This window comes from Rhinopithecus bieti, unplaced genomic scaffold (genome assembly GCF_001698545.2).
Source record: "Rhinopithecus bieti isolate Rb0 unplaced genomic scaffold, ASM169854v2 scaffold_2827, whole genome shotgun sequence".
Classification (NCBI taxonomy): Eukaryota; Metazoa; Chordata; class Mammalia; order Primates; family Cercopithecidae; genus Rhinopithecus; species Rhinopithecus bieti.
In genome coordinates this window covers 2,252,444-2,275,249 of record NW_016804135.1, presented here as the reverse complement: position 1 = coordinate 2,275,249, position 22,806 = coordinate 2,252,444, and the positions used below count along the sequence as shown (strand labels likewise).

Genomic DNA, 22,806 nt, shown 5'->3' with positions numbered 1-22,806 from the left:
GGTTCACTGCAACCTTTGCCTTCCAGGTTCAAGTGATTCTCCTGCCTCAGCCTCCCAAGGAGCTAGGACTACAGGTGCGTGCCACCACACCCAGCTAATTTTTGTATTTTTAGCAGAGACAGGTTTTCACCATGTTGGCCAGGATGGTCTCTATCTCTTGACCTCGTGATCTACCTGCCTCGGCCTAATAATTTCCTTATTTTACAATAGTCCCCCCTTATCTGCAGAGGATACATTCCAAAACCCCCAGTGGATACCTGAAACTGAGGATAGTACTGAACCCTGTATATACTATGTTTTTTCCCAGACAGATACTTCTTAACTTATGATGTGGTTATGTCCTGATAAACCCATTGTAAGTTGAAAATATTGTAAATTGAAAAGCATTTATAAACCTAATCTGCCAAACAGCATAGTTTAGCCTAGCTTAACTTAAATGTGCTTAGAATACTTACATTACCCTACAACTTGGCAAAATGATCTAACACAAAGCCTATTTTATAATAGAGCGTTTAATAACTCATATAATTTATTGAATACTGTACTAAAAGTGAAAAACAGAATGGTTGTATGAGGACTGCAAGTACAGTTTCTTCTGAATGTGTTCACTTTTACATAATTATAAAGTCAAAAACCGTAAGTCAAACCAGACTGTCTGAACATACATATCTATAATAAAGTATGTAGGCATAGTAATAGCTTAACAATAACTAATAATAGATTACAACAATATACAATAACAGAAGTTATATGAATGTGCTCTATCCCTCTCTCTCAAAATACCTTATTGTCCTATACTGCAGGTAACCGAAACCACAGAAAGAAAAACTGCTGAGAAGGGGAGACTGCTGTATTTCATCTGCTTAGTTTTCCTTGTACCTACTGATAATTCCTCCCATCTTTTTCCTCTAGACTGGATGCACAGTTCCATTCTGGAACTTCCCCTTGCTGTCTTCCTTGAAATTCCCTATGCTTTACGCTTGGGTAAGGTTCCCAGTTTCCCAGGTCCCTCTCCTTTCTATTTCTTAGGGAGAATTCTAGCCTTGGCATCTTTAGGTCTTTCCTAGTTAGGCTCTGAGGAGAGCACTCCTAATGGGCACTGCCAGTTCTCAAGCCTTTTGAGGATTTATGGTGTGAGTCCAAGAGGTTCTCAGCTTTCCCACTGTTGGCTTGGAATGATTTTCTCTGGCTGGCTAAGTCCTAAGTCTTGCCTATCTGTTTCCATCTTCCAATATTTTATTGCTGTTGCATCCTTTCTTGTTTTCCCTTGAATGCTTGTCTACTGCTGGTGGTATTATTAGTATTGCTTAATCTCCATGTAATTTTAGGGGGAGTCTTGAAAGGGAGTAAAATTAGATATGTCCATATAATGGACCTAGTGACCCTTACCCTTATTTTGGCTAGACTGAATGCAAATTTGAAAAAAAAAAAAAAAAACGAAAACAAAATCTCCAGCAGAATTTTTCACAAAACATTCATCACAATATAACAAAAGATTTTGCTAAATTTGTCTCTAAAATTAGGAGGCAAGGAATAAGTTGGAGGGAATATTTTTCACTTAAAATTTCCTATTTCCTTTTTTTTTTTAATGAAGAAGATATTTGAACTTCTGGAGAAAGTTGGAAAATAAAAATAAATATAATTGTGTAACATATAGTCTGTTTGGGTCACAGATCTTTGATTTTAACTTGGAAACAAAACTATATTTGCATACACAAAAATGCAGATCTTTATTATTTGTATTTTTATTTCTGGTTTTAATAAAATGTTTATTTCATGATTTTTAAATATTTAAAATATAATGCACATATTATTTTGTTTTCTCTCAGAGTATCAATAATTAAACTGAATAATAATCAGAACATGTATTTATAAAGAGATTATACTCTATACTCACCTACCAAAGTTTTCCACACAGGGAGTTCAGGAATATTTAATTTTATTATATATTTGAGAACCTCTGTATGAAATGTTAACACTGATAAATGGATTATATTATTTCCTTTAGTATCTGTTTTTCTCCAGTTAGCACCGATAGAAAACAGGTATTGAATAGTGTCCAGTGCTCCTGAAGTGGCAGCAAGTAACAGTGGAGTGCACTGATTCCTAAAAATTAAGAAACATAACAATTAAACACACATAGAGTGTCAAATTTACTTTTTGTAAAACTATTCAAGCTGCAATTGGAGGCAGTCTGACTTACACCACCACCTTCTGTTCTTAGGAATTCTCATCTTCTGTATTCTACATGTGAATCGATTTGCCTCCCTTGCCATGCCATCCTTACTATGGGTCCCTATCCACCTCCCCAACTTAATTATCATGCCTTATAATTTGTTTGGAGGATGATAATGCACAAAGTTCTTACAATAGACTGTCCTATTTAAGCCTTATAACTACTCCGTAAGTGAAGGAAAAAGCAAGGCAAATATCATCAGCCCATTTTACAAATGATGTAACTGAGGCTCAGGAATTAATTACACCCATTGCTTCATGTCCAGTTTTCAAATCCCAGCTTCCTCACTGTGGCAGAAACTAACAGTTTTGCTCGAAAACTCATTATCTGATTTTTAGATAGTGAAGATACTTTGTTTGGCTATCCAGTGCAATATTACATTTCCCAGATGCTGCTGCTTCTTTTTTGTTGTTGTTGAGATAGAGTCTCACTATGTCACCCAGGCTGTAGTGCAGTGGTGCGACATCAGCTCACTGCAGCCTCTGCCTCTCTGGTTCAAGTGATTCTCGTGCCTCAGCCTCAGGAGTAGCTAGGATTACAGGCATGGACCACCATATCCGGTTAATTTTTGTATTTTTAGTAGAGACGGGTTTTTGCCCAGACTGGACTCAAACTCCTGACCTCAAGTGATCTGCCTGCCTTGGCCTCCCAAAGTGCTGGAATGACAGGCATGAGCCACCGCACCTGGCCTCTTCTTTCTTCTCATGGCCAGACATGATGGTGAAAGCAGGAGTTGCCATCTGAGGGACATCAGCTTCCTCTGGTGGCTTCCACATGTTCAGAGCAACAAGAGGAAGCTGATGTCTCTTATACTGTCAAGCCGTTATACTAGCCCTAAACCACTGAATAATAGTGGAAAGGTTACTCGAAGACCTAGAAAAACCTGAATGAAACTATGCCTAAATCAGGCTCAGAGATCCAAAGTAATGACCTGGCCTTTAGATTTCTAGCCAAGAATGTACCTTCAGGAGAAGTTACACCTTTACCCTAAATGCTAATCCGCAGCTAAACTGTAAAACAAAAGAGTGTTGGGATTTTTTAATTTCCAAGTTATTTTATTCTTTTTAATGTATTTCTCTTCTAGATACTACTAAATATTTCTCCTGTAATCCAAAGCCTGTCCCCTTTGATCTGAAGTCCTAGGGCTGCCTCCTGGTTGTGTAGGATCCAGTTTAGAGCAACTCTCTCCTCCCTAGTCTCAGGCTTCTTCCAGGGCACTAAGCAAAGCATTTAACATGAAAAATTAATCTGCAGAACCATATTACTGGAACAAGGTTAGGGAAAACTCCCTAGGGATTAGTCCTTATTCTTCCAGAAAACATGCATAGGTTAATAGAAGCTCCTGTCTTTATAAATTCTAATGATAAGTGGTAGGAGGAGACAGTGAGTAGAAAGGATAGGAAAGTAAGCCTCACATACCTTTCAAATCACCCATGCCTATCGCCTTTTAGTGGCAGTGTGTGCGGCAAGCCATGAAAAGCAGAAATTTATATTCTATTTAATTTTCTTTCTTCTTGTTTTTTTTTTTATTATTGCCTAGACATCAACCTCAACCTGATATAAATGCTTAATGACTTACTCAGCTGTTGCCTCAGCTTCTAGCAAACTAGGATCCTTCCTACAGAGAGCAATAATGATGCAAACGTTGTCATAGAAAGCGGCAAAGTGAATCGGCATCCAGCCTCTTTTTTCAGAAAGCGTGTAATCAGCTTTGGAACACAGTAGACAGACTGTTGTCTCTAATGAGCAAGCCTGTGCGGCAAGGTGTAGAGGTGTTGGACCTAGAATGGATGGACAATTACTTCAGTGATCAAAGCACTAACATTCCTAAAAGAAAACCTAAATGCCTTATTGATATCTATCCACAGAGCTTAGTATTGTATGGTATAAAATCTCCAAAGTAAGTATTAAAAAAACAGTTAGACAACCCTATATTCCTTTATTTAACTCAGGATTAAAACTCCCGACCAGTAAAAATCCATACTTAGAAACAAAAAACAAAAATTTTTTTAAATCCCTATTTCTTTATAAGCAAAGAAGAATGAGTAACATTTAAAATATTAAATATTTGAATAAAATAAAATAAAATGTGAAATATTTGAAAATTTAAGTAAATGTGTAAAATAGTCTTATGGTAAATTATTTCTTGTTTATTTTCCATTTTACTTATGTTTTTTAGTTGAAGATAAGATCCTTTGAAATTCAAATATATATATATGTTCACAAAGACCTCTATGTCACTAAATCCAATGGGCATTTTTCTTTTATTTTTTTCCAGTGCACATAGAATATTTATTATTTGGGTAGATTCCCAAAAATGGGCCGAGTACAGTGGCTCATGCCTGTAATCCCAGTACTTTGTAAAGCTGAGGCAGGTGGATCACCTGAGGTCAGGAGTTTGAGACCAGCCTGGCCAACATGGTGAAACCGGGGTCTACTAAAAATACAAAAAAAAAAATTCAACTGGGCATGGTGGCGTGTGCCTCTAGTCCTAGTTACTTGGAAGGCTGAGGCAGGAGAATCGCTTGAGCCTGGGAGGCAGAGGTTGTAGTGAGCAGAGATCATGCCATTGTACTCCAGCCTAGGCAACAGAGCGAGACTCTATCTCAAAAAAAAAAAAAAAAAAAAAATCCCAAAAATGGGAGTTGCTGGGTAAAACTGTATAATCATCAACAGTATCATTATTACTGGTAATAGATATTGCCAAATTATTCTCCCAAAGCATAATAGCAATTCATACCTTTACCATGTGATACGGTTTGGCTCTGTGTCCCCACCCAAATCTCATCTCGAATTGTAATCCCCACGTCGAGGGAGAGAGGTAACTGGATCATGAGAGCAGTTCCCCTACGCTGTTCTCATGATAGTGAGTGAATTCTCACTAGAGTACAACTGTCATTTTTCAATTCTCATCTTACTTATTTCTCAATAGTATTTTACACCACTGACCACTTCTTCCTATTTAAAATAATTTCTTCTCTTGGCTTTTGTGGTATCACACTCCCAATTTTTGTCCAGTTTTACTGGTTACTCCTTGGCAGTCTCCTTTGGAACCTTCTCATTGTCCTAATATCCAAATGAACTTTAAGGCTCAATCTTGGGCCGTTTTCTTTTCTTAGTGGCTTTGCTTACCATATACAACTTGATGACTCCAAGGATTATGTCTCTAGATCTGATTTCTTCTGATTTGCAGATCTATATCTTCGACATCTCGTAAAGCATCTTCACACATCCCCTCAAACTTAATATACTCAAAATTGAACTACTATCCTTCCTTCCAAACCTGGTTCTCTTTTACTGCTTCCTAAATCAGTGAGAGATATGATGATCCAGGCAGTTGTACAGACCACAAACCTGGAAGACTCTTGGCACCTCCCTCTTATTTCCTTCTCCATAACCAGCCCATCATCAAGTCTAAAAATCTCTAGAACTCATCTCTACCACCACCACCATCCTAATCCAAGCCATAATCATCTCCCAACTGCTATCCCCATCTTGTTTTGCCCTTATCCAACCCAGTTTTTCAAAACATAAATCTGATCTTTTCATCTCCTTGTTCAATGGCTTCTCAAGGCCATCTGATTATGAGGAACAGTGACAGGATCCACTGGCTCCAACTTAACTTGAAGCACCAGCTACAACTACCTTCTTCACCTACCTCCCAGTAAAACCATGCATACCTTGTTCTCCTCATTCTGGCTTTCTTGTAGCTCCCCAAATGTAGCATAATCACACGCCCCAGGTTACCCAGGAAAGTACTGGTCAAGTACTTCTCCCCCTATACCTTCCCATTACATTATTAAAGGCCTATTTACTATAGTTTCTTTTACCTAGTACATCAAGTTCAGCTATCAAGAAAAATTTAGAAGGCATATTAAAAAAGCAAAAAACATAGTTTAAATAATTATGTGCTAGCATAATTATTAATAGTGCCCTTTCACTTTCAAGTCTCCCTGATATGGATGATGAATTATCTGGTCACCCTGGACTATTCCTGTTCTCTGACACCTTCCTTCTCCCAAACAATTCCTCCCTTACCAGGATCTAGCTAACTCCTAACATTTCTCAGTTTAAAAGATATTTCCTCAGTGAAGCACTGTTTTCATTAAATCTCTGCCATCAGAAACATCCAGTGTCCTCCTACCTGCCTTGATAGTTGGAGCTTGACATTATAGCCTTGATAGTCTATAAAATTTGACCCAAATCTAGTTATTTAAAATTATTGTTTAGTCTTCCAGTTTCTGGTCCAGCATTTAAGGAGCTTAGAAGTCACCACTTCCTCCTAACAACAAGTAAAAAGCTGAACCAACCCTAAATAAATCAACAGCCCTTAAGTTTGTCAGATAAGGGAGGTAATGGGCAAACTGATACCCTCAAAATTGGAGAGACAAGTGGATTCACAGAGTCATAACTTAGTAGAGCAGAAACTTACAAGCAGAAACTTTCTAAGGAATCATTACTGCAATAAGAAAACCTTAACATTAATTCACAATTGCTAGAAGCTCAGTGTGGACAAGTATGAGAGTTAAAAACTCTAGAAGGATCCATCATAGTGGGGCCCTATGCTTTCATGTGTTTTACTTATACGAGTTTTATCAGGTCCTCACGGTGAATATTGAAGAAAAATCCCCTCATTCCAGCCGGAGGACGGAGAAAAGGAACCATTTTGAAATACTCCAGGGCATTCTGTTCTTAACAAGACCTGCTCTCAAGAGAAATTACTTTACCAGAGCCTAACCTATTGGGCTTTTATCAGACCCTAACCTGCTGGGGTTTTATCAGAACCTAACTTACCTAGGGAAGGGAAATGCCCAACTCCAGTCGCCTCTAACCATCCTGCCTGGCCTAAGGGACGGGGGAGAGGACTGAGAAGCACTGGTGAAGTTCAAAGTATAGGGAGGCAGGCTCACTAAGAGACGAGACATAATCATAAGATGATAGAATGCTTCTCCCCCTATACCTTACCATTACATTATTACAGGCCTATGTACTACAGTTTCTTTTACCTAGTACATCAAGAAAAATTTAGAAGGCATATTAAAAAAGCAAAAACCGTAGTTTAAAGAGACAGAGCAAGCATCAGAACCAGACATGGCAGGGATGTTGGAATGATCAGACAGGGAATTTAAAACAACTATGATTAATACGCTAAGGGTTCTAACGGATAAAGTAGCCTGCAAGAACAGATGGGCAATGTAAACAGAGAGATGGAAATCCTAAGAAAGAACCAAAATGACATGCTACAGATAAAAAACACTATAAAAGAAATGAAGAATGCCATTAATGGGCTTATAAAGAGATTACACACAGCTGAGGAAGGAATCTCTAATCTCGAAGATGTATCAGTAGAAACCTCCAGGCCAAGACACAGTGGCTCACTCCTGTAATCCCAGCACTTTGGGAAGCCAAGGCGGGAGGATTGCTTGAGCCCAAGAGTCTGAAACCAGCCTGGGCAACATAGTGAGACCTCATCTCTATAAAAAATAAACAAAATTAGCCAGGCATGGTGGCACGGGCCTGTAGTCCCAGTTACTTGGGAGGCTGAGGTGAGGGTCACTTGAGCACGGGAGGTAGAGGCTGGAGTAAGCCGTGATCATGCCACCGCCCTCCAGCCTGGGCAACAAATACCCTCTCTCAAAATAAAATAAATTGAAAAGTCTAGGGGAAAAAAAGAACCAAAAGAGAAGAAAGAGAGAAAGGAAAAGAAGAAATATTTAAAACAATAATGATTGAGAATTTTTCCATATTAATGTGATATATCAAACCACAGCTTCAGGAAGCTCAGAGAACACCAAGCCAAATGAATGTCAAAACAAACAAAAAACTACATCAAGGAATATCATTTTCAAATTACAGAAAAACAAAGATAAAGAAAATAATCCTATTTACTGCAGCACTATTCACAATAGCCAAGATTTGGAAGCAACCTAAGTGTCCATCAACAGATGAGTGGATAGAGAAAATTTATCCATTCATGTGGATACACAATGGAGTGGTATTCAGCCATGAAAAATAATGAGATCCTGTCATCTGCAACAACATGGATGGAATTGGAGGTCATTATGTTAAGTGAAATAAGTCAGGCACATAAAGACAAACTTTGCCTGTTCTCACTTATTTGTGGGAGCTAAAAATTAAAGCAATTGAACTCATGGAGATACAGAGTAGAATGATGGTTACCAGAGGCTGGGAAGGGTAGTGGGGGGATGTGGGGATAGTTAATGGGTACAAAATAGAAATAATAGATAAGACCTAGTATTTGCTAGCACAACAGGGTGACTATAGTAAAAAGAAATTAATTGTATATTTTAAAATAACTAAAAGAGTATAATTGGATTATATGTAACATAAAGGATAAATGATTGAGGTGATGGATACTCTACTCTGATGTAATTATTATGCATTGCACGCCTGTATCAAAAAAATCTCATATACTCCAAGTATATATGCCTACTAAGTACATACAGAAATTAAAAATTATTTTAAAAAGAAAACAATCCTAAAAGAAGCCAGAGGAAAACACATTACTAATAGAGAAGCAAAAATAAGAATTACACCCAAGTTCTCCTCAGAAACTATGCAAGCAGGAAGTGAGTGGAGGAAAAAATAAAGTGTTGAGATAATGGAACCACTAATCTAGAATTTTGTAACCTGTAAGATTATCCTTCAAAAATGAATGAGGGATAAAGACTTTCTCAAACAAAAATTGAGGGAATTTGCCACCAGTAGACCTGCCTTGCAACGCATGTTAAAAGAAGTTGTCCAAAGAGAAGAAAAATGATATAGGTCAGAAACTTACATATACATAAAGGAAGGAAGAACATCAGAGAATAAAAAAAAAATGAAGGTCAAGTAAAATGTTCTGTCTTAATTGAGCTAACAGATAACAGTTTGTTCAAAATAACATTATCATGCCCAGTACAGTGGCTCACATCTGTAATCCCAGCGCTTTGGGAGGCCGAGGTGGGTGGATCACTTGAGGTCAGAGTTCAAGACCAGCCTGGCCAACATGGTGAAACCCTGTCTCTACTAAAAATACAAAATATATAGGGTGTGGTGGTGCACATCTGTGATCCCAGCTACATGGTAGGCTGAGATGAGAGAATTGCTTGAACCCGGGAGATGGAAGTTGCAGTGAGCCAAAATCACACGACTGCACTCCAGCCTGTGCAGCAGAGCAAGATTCCATCTCAAAATAAGTAAATAAATAATAACACTATCAACAAAGGGTTTGAATATAGATATATATACTTATATGTGTTTATGCATAAGTGAAATGAATGACATTTATGAAATGCATGACATACATATGCTTATGCACAAGTGAAATGAGTAAATGAATGATAGGTGGGAAGACTTAGGAATATTTTGTTATTATAAGGTACTTACACTATCTGTGAAGTGGTTTAGTGTCATCTGAAAGTAGACTTGGAATAACTGTAAATCAATGTTGTAAACTCTAGGGCAATCACTAAAACAAAAATGTAAAAAGAAGTATAATGAATATGCTAAGATAGGAGAAAAAACCCTAAAAAGGAGAAGGAAACTGATAAGCTGGCTGAGGAGCATTAATCATGAGGGGTCCTTGTGGCAAACTAAGCACTTGTCCTCTATACTGTCCCTCTCCTTGCATCTAATCCGAAAAACTTCGGTTTTCTGTGTAGACTACCTTAGAGCCTTAATTGAAGACATGTTCTGTTTGAAGAGTATTTAAGGTTTCCAATAAAATGTACACCCCTCAAGAAAAGTTTCCTGAGCACCTATGAAGGCCAAGTGTTTTTCTGGGTGTTAGGAAACTGTGGCTAACAAAATAGACCAAATCCTTGTCCTTTATGGAGCTTTATACTCAAGTGAGGGAGACTAACTAAATAAATAAATTTAGATAAGGTAGCCATAAGTGATACTTAAAAAAGAAAAAGAGAGCAATAATGTAGGAGGCACACTATTGTTACTTAACTGGAAATTTCTACAGGGTGGATGGGACAGGTAAACTTCCTTTTATCCCACTCCAGGTCCACTCACCTCCTTTACCACTCTAGCTCTCCTGCACCTGCAGAAAAAGCAACCCCTGTCCTTGGCTCCTTGTCAGTATCTGCCAATGGGTAGCCCTGGCAGGAGACTGGAGGAGGAAGAATGAGGTCGGGCTCCCTCTCTGAGGTCATCTCAGGTTTGCTGTGCTCCTCCTCAAATGGAAGATGGCCAGTTTAAGTAACTATCCCCTCCCCCTTGACAATTCAGGTCGTTGAAAGTAGTTTCTTTAAAACAAAAGCCTTTCTGAATTCTCTTATACAGAGTGCAAAGGTATAGCCTCTTAAATATAGACACAGAAAGTATAACCTCTTAAAATTTTGTTTTTCTCCATATCCAACATTTAGGTTAAGTCTACTACCTCAGTCAAAAATGACTCATTCCTCAGACCTCATAGATTGTTACTGCCACTAGACTGCAGCATATCTAAATTATATTATAATAACTTTTCTTTTTTTTAAGTTGTAGAAACCACTTTTGGGCCTGAATTCATAAAAAATAGAGGTGACAGCAAATTCCACAGGAAAAAAAAAAAGAGAAAACTCGCCAAACTGAAGAGGAGTATCAATAAATAACTATGAGTAGAAAGTAATTTATACTTCAATTTGAATACAAAACATCATTATGCAACATTCTGATGCAACAGCATTTTGGAGATTACATACTATAAGAAAAGTTCTAATATATGCAATAGCCTTTTTAAATGCACCAAATATTTTATTTATGTCTTACCATTTCTTTCCTTTTTTACTTCTACTTTGGATGACTCTGTTTTAAAAGGGAATGCACATAGAAGTATGATTATTAATATACAGCGGTTTCCTAAGTTGTTCAAGAAGACTCATATGAATAAGAACAAAATGACTATGTAGATGTATCTGGCAAGATTACATCAAACGGTGTTGAGAATAACTTTTGGTCAAGTCATCCAGGCATGTCATACGCACTTGACAACGCATAAAAGCAGACGTGGAAACTCTGCCCCCCCAAAATGGCTGCTTAAAAGTCACAGGTTGGACAATTTGTGTTGGTTAAGCAATAATATTGGCAGTAGAGTATTATGTTTTCCACACTTCAAAATCTACCCAATTCTCAGCAAATGGAAACTCAAGCAGTCAAAGGGCGCATGAGAAACTTTTAATTTACCAAAGACTTTTTCCACACTAGAAAAGGCTTAAAGTAATACATCTTTAAATAGTGTTACCTATTGCATTTAAATGTGATTGAATTGTGTCTTATTTTAATTAGGTTCATTACGTATTATGTATTGAATATTTTCAGTAACAGAAGAATCTGAATATCAAAATGTTTTAATCATACTGATAGAGTACAGAATTTATGGATATTCAATATGGTTAAAGTACAACATTTTGTTTTGGTGTTTGCAAAAATTTAACATAGCTTATTAAGATAGCTGACTTCATTAAATATAAAATCACCACTTCTTATTGCCAATATTGTTGCATTGGCCATTCCTGACAATTTACATATATATGTAACCTCAAACTCCTAGGCTCAATCTTCCTGCTTCATCCTCTCAGAGTAGCTAGGACTACAGGTGTGTACCACCAAGCCTGGCTAGGTTTTTTTAAAAAAAATTTTATAGGGGGTTCTCGTTATGCTGCCCAGGCTCATCTTGAACTCCTAGTCTCAAGTGATCCTCCAGCCTCAGCCTCCCCAAGTGTTGGCATGACAACAGTGAGCTACTACATCTACCCCTGACAATTTATCTATATTTTCCTTTCCAGTTATGCAGGGCCACCAATTTCATTGCCAACTTTATTTGTTTTTACTCTAGCTAAATTTATTTCAATGACTATAAAATATCCATGCATATTTAATAATCACAAAAATAGCTTTTAAAGTTTAAATGAGGTTAACCTTAACAGGCTATTAATGCTAAACATTATTATTATAAAGAAATTTCTTGTTATTAAATGTAATGTAAATATACGTAATATAAAGAAACTATTCCCTGTTTGAGGATCCTGGAATAAAGAATGATTGTTCTACTGGGACCTGACAGTCATATTTATTGCTGTTCTCTGAATTTCTATAGTATATCAGTGTATATTAATTTTGCCAGCCCTTATCAAATGATATCCTGCCTTCACCCATCCATGCATTAACTCAACAAATACTTTCTGAGCAACCATTAAGCCAAGCTTTCATCTGGACACTAGGATACCAAGGCAAATAAAGTAGGCTAAATCTTTGCCCTCTTTTAGAGCTTATACTCAAATGAAGGAGACGCAATGAACAAATATAAAACTATATAAGATAGTTATAAGTGATACTTAGAAAACTAAAAGGAGCCCTTCTTAGATAAATGAAACAAAAACCTCAACTTTGCTCTAATTAATACCAAATTTTAACCTGCTCTAAAATCGACATGCATTCCTAATGCTGAGTAAGGGTAAATAAAATAACAACATTTTAGGTTAAAAAGCTTTATGGTACCTTGGCCGAACGTAACAAAGCGCCTCTGGTTGACCTTGAAGTTAGCATTGCACAGTTGACATATAATAAAAACTCTGTTGTGCAGGGCAGCATGATGAAAAATAGTATAACCTGCTTCATCTGAAACATTGATTGTTGAGCTTGAGGTTTTACGGCTAAATGTATGGAAAACTGCAGACAACCCTCTTTCAACAGCGGACTTCATACCAAATGGAATACTCTAAAATTAACAAGGCCATCATCAGTTTATCAAAATGCACTTAAAGTTTGGTTTAAGGAAAAAAAGACATGAAATATATTAACAGAATCACATGAATGCTGCTAAAATTAAGTAGAATTTTCACAAGATCCACACGTGGAAAGTTTCTTACTGGATAATAATTAAAGTTGTTAGAGCCATAAGCAAATATTAAGAATTTTAAAATATTTTGGGGAATTTTCTTCTTATTATTTTAATTTTTTTCTAAAATATTTTAAAAGCAAATGAAGATCACTGGGTTCCTTCTCTGATTTAAGAAAACCTAATTTAGAAGTCTAGAAACTTGAAATATATAGCTATAGAAATACAGTTTGTCATCAAAAGGTAAAATGTCACCCTCTTTAGACATTCTGACTAATATTTAAAATTCAACTAACAAATTTTGAGTTTTCAATTTGTGGACGTGAAAGCAAATAAATGGAAAGTAAATGCCAGTCTAACCTTTGAAGCTGGTGAGCTTCATTGCTCAGTTCCAGAAGCTGTACTTCAAGGCTTGTTGAAACAGATGTGGAGATTTGATTCAGGATGCTAGGTCTGCTCTTTAGGTTTTAGTTCGAGGATTGAAGCCTGGCTCTGCCATTTACTATATGATTTGTGAAAGATCCCTCTCTACACCTCAAGTTTCTCATTTGTATAACAGGAATGATAACAATAGAACTAGTCATACCTTAAAAGAGTTCATTGATTTATAACATTGCCTAACATAAAAAATAAGTAATCAGTAAGTATGAGCCATTGAGATTAATCACAATCCAGTGCATTAATAGGTACTCTGACAGAAATTTATAATCCAGAATTATATAGCCTTTCAGCTACTAAAATGTGGCATTTTATTTCATATTGAAGACTTTAACCTATTATTATCCCTAGGATAAACATCTGAGACACATACTTATCAATAATATATAACTTCATATACTAAATTATGTGGTAGTCATTGAAATACCTTGCATTTCATAGCTCTTTTGAAACCAAATTTTTTCTTAAATTGTTCGTGTAATTGAGCATCTGTCAGTGGAAGTCTTTTTGGTCTCAGATTGTTCATTATTTCATTTATGGCTCCCCACCACTGTGTCTTATATAGTTGCTGATAGAAAGTTTCAAGTTCAAAATACATCACATAGTAGCTATAAAAAATAAAGAAAAAAAGATGTTTCTCTAACTTTGAAGTGATTTGCTACTTCTCTTTCTATGCTGGCAAAACTTTGATTTTTCTGTAACAATTAAATACAAAATGGTAGTTTAAATTGTACTTAATTGTAAGTATATTAATAACATCATTATCAACTGTTATTAATCAAGTCTTTATATAAAAATACCTTCTTCATATTGTATTGACTCTGTCTTTCCCATGACAGTGATCTGGGGCAATGTCTAAAAGTTCCTGGAAGGCCTAACTCTGGCTGAAGTTCTAGGTCATGTAACTGTCTGCCTACCTACCTCTTATTCTTTTAAGCTAATTATGTCTATATTTGGCTCCTCAAGAGTTTACCTTGAATGTGATCTGGAATGATGCTTTGTGTAATGGCTCCTTGGCTTTTACTCACTGCAGCAGTGGACTAGAGAAACCCCCCTCCTACCAGGTCCCTGGAACATAGGTGGGGCTTGACATAGCCCTGATCCCTATCACTCTGGAATGGAAAATTGATAAAATGTTGAGTTACTCTGTTCCCTGGGTTTGCTTATCATCACAGGTGAGGGAAAACGGCCACCTTCCTACCCTTCCCCCCATGAGGTACCTTCCCCAAGCCCAGATTTCAGGAGTAAATACTTTAGCTGCTGACCTATTTCTGTCAATGGTAAGCCTCTTAATATTACCTGGGTTTCTCCTCCAAATGCAACTATTTATTGCTGTAAATACAGTATTCTTTTTTCTTGAGACAAGGTCTTACTCTGTTACCAAGGCTGGAGAGCAGTGGTGCAATCACTGTTCGCTTAAGCCTCGACCTCTCAGGTTCAAGAGATCCTCCCACCTCAGCCTCCTGGGTAGGTGTGACAACAGGTATGTGCCGCCTAGCCTGGCTAACTTTTAAATTTTTTGTAGAGATAGGGTCTTATGAATAGGCATGGTGACTTATGCCTGTAATCCCAGCACTTTGGGAGGCTGACGTGAGCAGATCACTTGAGGTCAGGAGTTCGATACCAGCCTGACCAACATGGCAAAACCTCTTCTCTACTAAAAATACAAAAATTAGCCAGGCGTGGTGGTGCATGCTTATAATCCTAGCTACTCAGGAGGCTGAGGCAGGGGAATCACTTGAACCTAGGAGGTATAGGTTGCAGTGAGCCAAGATTGCACCACTGCACTCCAGCCTGGGTGACAGAGCAAGACTCTGTCTCAAAAACAAACAAACAAACAAAAACAAAGATAGGGTCTTACTATGTTGCCCAGTCTGGTCTCGAACTCCTAGGCTCAAGCTATCCTCCCTCGTCAGTTACTATTCTCCAAAGTTCCAGACTTGGTCCTATCCTCTCAACTGCTTGCATGCCTTAAAAGCAAATAAACGAACCAACGAGCAAAACGTCCTTATTTGTTTTAAATCTTTGCCTCTAATTAAAATGTTTCCTCTGAGCTCTTGTTCCCATATTTCCAAATTTCAGTGTCCAAGATTTAAAAATCCAGGAACACAACACGTCATCTATTCACATTCTGCCACCAACCAACTGAATGTTAAATCGTAGAAACACTGTGCGACTCAGATGGAAAAGCGGTTGGCGCTCTGTGCAGTGTCCTCTGCCCCTCCTAGCTCTCCTGATGCTTTAATAATGTGGTAGAGCGAGAGGCTGAATACTGCTATTTCAGTGTGTTCTTGTTTTCAGTTCCTGACAAAAAACCTGCTAGAAAAGTATTGAGGTTTAGGGACGACTAAGGATTTCTTTGGTCCCAACTTTTTATTATGAGGATCAAAACCCCAACTGGGATTTGATCCTCATCTCTATCCCTGTTTAACCACTCTGTTAATTATAAGAACTAATTACAAACTCTAAGGATTATTACACTGACTATATCAAACACATGAAGTAATAACTATAACATTTAATACTTTGTTGAGTCCATATGTCATTCATGGTGCTTATTATTCTGGAATCGCCACTGTAAAGGTTTAAATTAACCTTTGCATTTTGTTGTTTTCTTTGTTCTCTACTAACTTTCAACAAACTGTAGCTAGCGTCAGTAATTAGTGAAAGCTCCTTACCTTTTTCCATGAAATTCCATGACTGGTATTGAGTAATATTCTTTATATCCTGAATCTTCTCTGAATGTATTAGCAGCACAATCTCGTATTTTTTCTAAATTTTTCTAAAACATGAGTATGTTACTAAAGACATATCCTTAGACACATCTAAACAATTATAAGAATTATTTGTATGAAATAGTATACAAGTAAATGACAAATTTTAAAATACTATTCCAGAAGACCCAGATAGCAGCTGCATATATCTAATCCTTACTTTGAGAATGAGGAAAAAATACTAAAGGACAGACATATAGTATACAGAAGGTAGAAAAGCAATAACAATTGAAATGTAGAATTTTTATACTAAATTCCAGGTGAAGAATTACTGTTCCAAAATTTTAAAGGATCTCTGTTCTAATCCTGATTCTTTGAGGAAAATGGAAGAATGTGTACTGAGTGTCCAGAGATTTCTACTGAACTCTTCGGTTATCTATTCTAGGACAAATATGGTCCATTAGAAGTCTGTAAATTCTGTGAGGATGATAGATGTACCTAGCTTATTTATAATTTTATCTCAGATATCCAACACAGTACCTTACATATATCTGCACTTAATTCATTTATGTTAAAATAATGTATGAAAAAATTATTGAGTTGTGAGAATAATCATTTGGAGAGCTGTCTCGTGCCTGTACCAACAGAGGCTCTTTTTGGTTGGAGAATAGGATAAAAGAGTTGAGAAATGATAAACTGTCTAAGGAATCATTTAAACCTGAAAATCTTCCAAGGCATTCTCAATTGAAGGGGTGCTGATATCAAATTCAATTCCTCCATGAACATGAAAATATTGATTCTCTTTGTAGTGAAAATTCTGGCATTTAAAATCTCTTCCATAAATAAATGGAGGCAATTCTCGCTCTGTCTTGACCTTGTCATCTCAAAAAATGAAAACAAATTTTTATTTAAAAAGTGAACAGCACATAAACAATCATATTTTAAGAGATCTAACTTCTCATTCATGTAAACAAAGTAGGAAAATTTCAGATGAAATTAAAATCTTGGCAATTATAGTGCATAAAATTATTTATGCTGTTAATGTATATAAATATTTTAACATTAAAATATATTTTTGGGCATGCATAGTGGCTTATGCCTATAATCCCAGCATTTTGAGAGGCTGAGAAAGGCAGATCGCTTGAGCCTAGGAGTTCAAGACCAGTCTGGACAACATGGTGAAACCCCGTCTCTACTAAAAATACAAAAACTAGCTGGATGTGGTGGCACACGCATGTAATCCCAGCTACTTGGGAGGCTGAGGCGGGAGGATCGCTTGAGCCCAGGAGGTAAAACCTGCAGTGAGCTGAGATCATGCCACTCCACTCCAGCCTGGGTGACAGAGTGACACCCTGTCTCAAATATATATATTACAGTGCCAATACTGCCCTCAGTCAATTACCGTATATATATATTATATATATCTCAAATATATACATATATGTATATATAAAATATATTCATATATATGTATGTATATATAAAGTATATTTACATTTTGAGCACTTTCTGTAGTTTCATTGTACAGACATTTCAAAAGTATGCTCAAAACATTGTTCTAGTTCTCGATTTATCGTGAGCTCAAGATTAGTATCTTACTCCCAATTATAAGAAAGGACCAGAAACTCTGTGCCTAAGAGAATCTTTGGTTAAATATACAAAAACTTATCTCAGCTAGTTTAGGTAAAAGGAGACATTATAAAGACATAGATGGGTATATCTCACATACAGAAATAACCATCCTGTATTTCTGGAAGGTAATGAAACTACACAGATAACTTATTTTTTAAAATAATTTTCTCTCCTGGGTGTGGTGGCTCATGCCTGTAATCCCAGCACTTTGGGAGGCTGAAACAGGCGGATCACCTGAGGTCAGGAGTCTGAGACCAGCTTGACCAACATAGTGAAACCTTGTCTCTACTAAAAACAGAAAATTAGCTGGGCATGGTGGCGGGTGGCTGTAATCCCAGCTATTTGGGAGGCTGAGACAGGAGAATTGCTTGAACCTGGGAGGTGGAGGTTGCAGTGAGCCAAGATTATGAAACTGCACTCCAGCCTGTGCGACAGAGCAAGACTCTGCCTCAAAAAAATTTCTTTTCTCAAATTCCAGCAAAGGCTAGGTTTTTTCAATATTTTGACTGGTTAGTAGAATACGATTTCATCAACATAAGGGACATAACGTATTTTGGGAAATACAAAAGGTAAAGAAAAGTACAAACAATAATATACACTATACACTCTGATCTCAGCACCTAGAATTAACTATTAACATTAGTCCTATTTGCTTCCCATAGTTTAAGTAATAAGATATTGCAGATATAGCTAACATTCTCTTTAAGCAAGTCCCTCTCAGTTCTATACATGCTCCCCACCACCCAAGAGCCATGCACTGTCATGATTCCATTTCTAATAGTTCACAGATATTGATATCTTCAGCACCTGAATTCTCATGATACAAACTTTCACTAAAGAATTTGCAAAATTTCTGCTGAAAAGTTGCCATCTGAATAGAAAGCCCATTATAATAAGCCTACATGCTTGGAAAGCAATGAAAATGTATAAATTGTGTGCTAATCAGTGTAGAATGAAGAGTTTATACTGAAGTCCCATCAAATTCCATTAATTATGGCCTGTTTCAGCTCTCTATTCTCTTACATTGCTCTATTTGTTTATTAAAGTGCCAATACTACCCTCATTTAATTACTGTAGTTTTAATATGTTTCAATCTATTTTTCAGAAATGAAAGATCATTAACAACCCCTTGCTGCTCTATATTAATTTTAGAGTAAGTGTGTAAACTTCAGTGAAAAATATGATCAGGATTTTGAATAGAAGTACACTGAATTTATAGAGTAATTTGAATGAGATATGATACATTCACAGTGTTTTCCCATCATGGATATGGCATATTTCCCTATTCATACAGAACTTATTTTATTTTAACTTATTTTAAATATTTCAGAAGTCCTTATAATTGGTATAAATATATACAAAGTACTATGTACATATGCTGAGTGTTTTTAATTACATTAGAGACATTAAATTTTGTTTGTTTTCTCTTTCTAACAGGTTATAGCTAGGTTACTGCCTGCACCCATATACTAGAAACAAAATTGCATTTAAACATATATTTAATATATACCTATATTTTATATTTGATTTTAGTGATACTCTTACCTGAAAAAGGCTGAAGCAGACTACCTAAATATGGAACTTTCATTTTCTTCTTTAAACTCAATAGAAATGGAATCAGAAAACATATTAACTTTAGGTATCCTATCCCTCTTCTGATATCTTTTTTCTTCTCAAAGTGTTTTGAATAATCTTTTCTGAAGATATAATCTTTGCTGTAGTCTCTGGTAGGTACAAATATCAAGATAATCCTGATTATATTTTATAGCATTAGTAAGCCAATAGCCTGTTTCAAATATAAAGACATTTTCATACTGTTGAACTTGTGTGGTACTGAATGTTAACTTTAGCATAATATTTTCAGCATATTTCATAAATACAGCTGTTTCTTCAGGGCTATTGGGATCATATGTTGGATCTTCATTCACGTCTTCATCATAGATTTCATTAAAGTCTGGATCCTTTGTAATATCAGTCAAACCTTCATGATAAAAAAGGAAAATTTTAGATAGTGAAAATTTCATATTTGGCTTCTGGATAAATATGGAAGATTGAAAACAGGATTTTATTGTGAAATCCTACTAACATGACAGTAAAGGAAAAATTAGATGCTGTAAACCAAATATAAAATTCTAAGCACCCCCCACAACGGACTGAACAGACCCGTTTTGGCCAAGGGGACCCCAGAGAAACCTTAAAAACTAAGTTCTTGGCCATGATGGGATCAGAGGTCAAACATGCCTCATTATACCCCTTTCCTTTTGTGGTTTAGACACAACAACTGACCAGCATTAATATTAAAATACAGATCATAAGACTGACAGAATGGACCCTTTGTGGCAATAAGATACCAAACTATAAACAAAACCTAGGGCCATGCCAGGCAAGGGTGAAGTCACAAACCCCTCTACTTAAAGAATAAACTATGTTCTAACAGTCACAAGGTTTTTCTTTTTTCTCTAACAGTTAAACAAACATTGTCCTCAAGATAAGCAATTTTAATATAATTACGGCCCATTCACCAACAGATGCTGAATAACTGACCTTCCTGTTCCCTACGCCATAACTAGAGCTTTGATTGGACAAGAGACTGACTTCAGTAACTTTCTCCTCATAAGACTACTGACCATGATGTGGTTCTGGACTGTTTACAGAGGCTGTACACATGAATGCCTTCAAGTCCCTGCTTCACCTTCTGACATATAATAAGGGCCTAATTGTAATGCATTTATATGTTAAGTCTCCACCCCAAAGTGAACATGGATCATCTGTAACATGCATGTTTGTTCAATATACATGTTAGAATCCACTCCATGCATGTTCATAGCTCTTCCTATAACTTGTTATATATGTATACCTGAATATGTATACTTGGCCAAACAGTTCAGCTTAAATTCCTGTCTTGCTCCTCTCTTCCTCGAAGTGCCTGTCAGAATGGCCAGCTTGAAGACTGTAACCCTTTATAAGAAATATATAGATTCATTGCAATCTATATCAAAATAGCAGTCACTGTTCTTCACAGAAATAGAAAAAATAATCCTAAAATATATATGAAACCATGAAAGATCCAGAATAGCCAGTCATCCTGAGCAAAAAGAACAAAACTGGAGGAATCACATTACCTGACTTCAAAGTATATTGCAGAATGATAGTCACCAAAACTGCATTGTACTGGCATAAAAATAGATGCATAGGCCAAAGGAGGTCAGAGAACTCAGAAACAAATGCAAACTTATACAATGAACTCATTTTCAACAAAGGTGCCAAGAACATATGCTGAGGAAAGAACAGTCTCTTCAATAAATGGCACTGAGAAAACTGGATATTCATACATGGAAGAATAAAACTAGACCCGTCTCTCACCATATACAAACATCAAATAAAAATGGATTAAATACTTAAATCTAAGACCTCAAACTATGAAACTACTAAAAAAAATCGGGTAAACTTTTCAGGATATCAGTCTGGACAAAGATTTCTTGAGTAATACCTCACAATCACATTTTGCAACCCAAGCAAAAATGGACAAATGGGATCACATCAACTTAAAAAGCTTCTACATAGCAAAGGAAACAATCAACAAACTGAAGAGACAACCCACAGAATGGGAGAAAATATTTGCAAACTATCTATCCGACAAGGGCTTAATAACCAGACTATATAAGGAGGTCAAACAATTCTATTGGAAAAAAATCTAATCTGATTAAAAAAATAGGCAAAAGATCTGAATAGACATTTCTCAAAAGGAGACATACACATGGCAAACAGGCATATGAAAAGGTGTTCAACATCTCTGATCATCAGAGCAATGCAAATCAAAACTATAAGATATCATCTTACCCCAGTTAAAACGCCCTTTATCCAAAAGACAGGCAAAAATGAATGCTTGCTGGATGTGGAGAAAAGGGAACCCTAGTACACTGTTGGAGGTAATGTAAACTAGTATAGCCACTAGGGAGAACAGTTTGGAGGTTTCTCGAAAAACTAAAAATATAGCTACCGTATGGTACAGCAATCCCACGGCTGGGTATAAACCCAAAAGAAAGGAAATCGGAATATCAAAGGGTATCTGCACTCCCACGTTTGTTGCAGCACTGTTCATAATAACCAAGATTTGGAAGCAACCTAAGTGTCCATCAACAGATGAACGGATAAAGAAAAAGTGGTACACATACACAACGGAGTACTATTCAGCCATGAGATTCTGTCATCTGCAACAACTTTGATGAAACTGGAGGACATTATGTTAAGTGAAATAAGCCATGCACAGAAAGACAAACTTTGCAAGTTCTCACTTATTTGTGGGAGCTAAAAATTAAAACAATTGACCTCATGGAAATAGAGATGGTTACCAGAAGCTGGGAAAGGTGGCAGGGAATGGTGGGGCAGGAGGGGAGTAGGGATAATTAATGGATACAAAAATATAGTTAGATAGAATGAATAAGATCTAGTATTTGACAACACAACAAGGTGACTATAGACAACAATTTATTATACATTTAAAAACACTAGAAGAGTATAATTGGATTGTCTGTAACACAAAGAAAGGATAAATATTTGAGGTGAAGGACACTCCATTTACCCTGATATGATTATTAGGCTTTGTATGCCTGTGTGAAAATATCTCATAAATATATATACCTACTATGTACCCACAAAAATTTTAAATAAAATAATTCAGAAAAAGAAATAGTCTCCATTCTAAATTTATAAATCTCATGATTCTTAAGTTAACAATGCCAATAAAATTGTGTAAGATGAAAGCAGACAGATGAGTAGGTTACTAAGGAGAGTGAAGAGAGATACAACATAAGTCCCAGCTTTGATCAAGGAAAATATAGAACAACAAGAAAACGTGATTTTTCTTCAACCAGGGTATCGGCTTCTCACTTGGGCCAAAAACATAGTTTGTTTTTTCAGGCTAGTATTATACATTGCTTTTTTTTTTTTTTTTTTTT

At 36.4% G+C, this 22,806-nt stretch overlaps 1 protein-coding gene across 1 annotated transcript in view; it reads right to left on the bottom strand.

The window, feature by feature from the left end:
• The window catches only part of ANKAR (ankyrin and armadillo repeat containing), a 75,944-nt gene that overhangs the window by 40,137 nt on the left and 13,001 nt on the right, over positions 1-22,806 (bottom strand). The window contains 8 exon segments of the mRNA XM_017865548.1: positions 1,898-2,106; positions 3,816-4,017; positions 12,725-12,944; positions 13,930-14,110; positions 16,181-16,284; positions 16,935-17,098; positions 19,394-19,536; positions 19,538-19,829. Of these exon segments, the coding sequence (XP_017721037.1) occupies positions 1,898-2,106; positions 3,816-4,017; positions 12,725-12,944; positions 13,930-14,110; positions 16,181-16,284; positions 16,935-17,098; positions 19,394-19,536; positions 19,538-19,829 (1,515 nt within the window).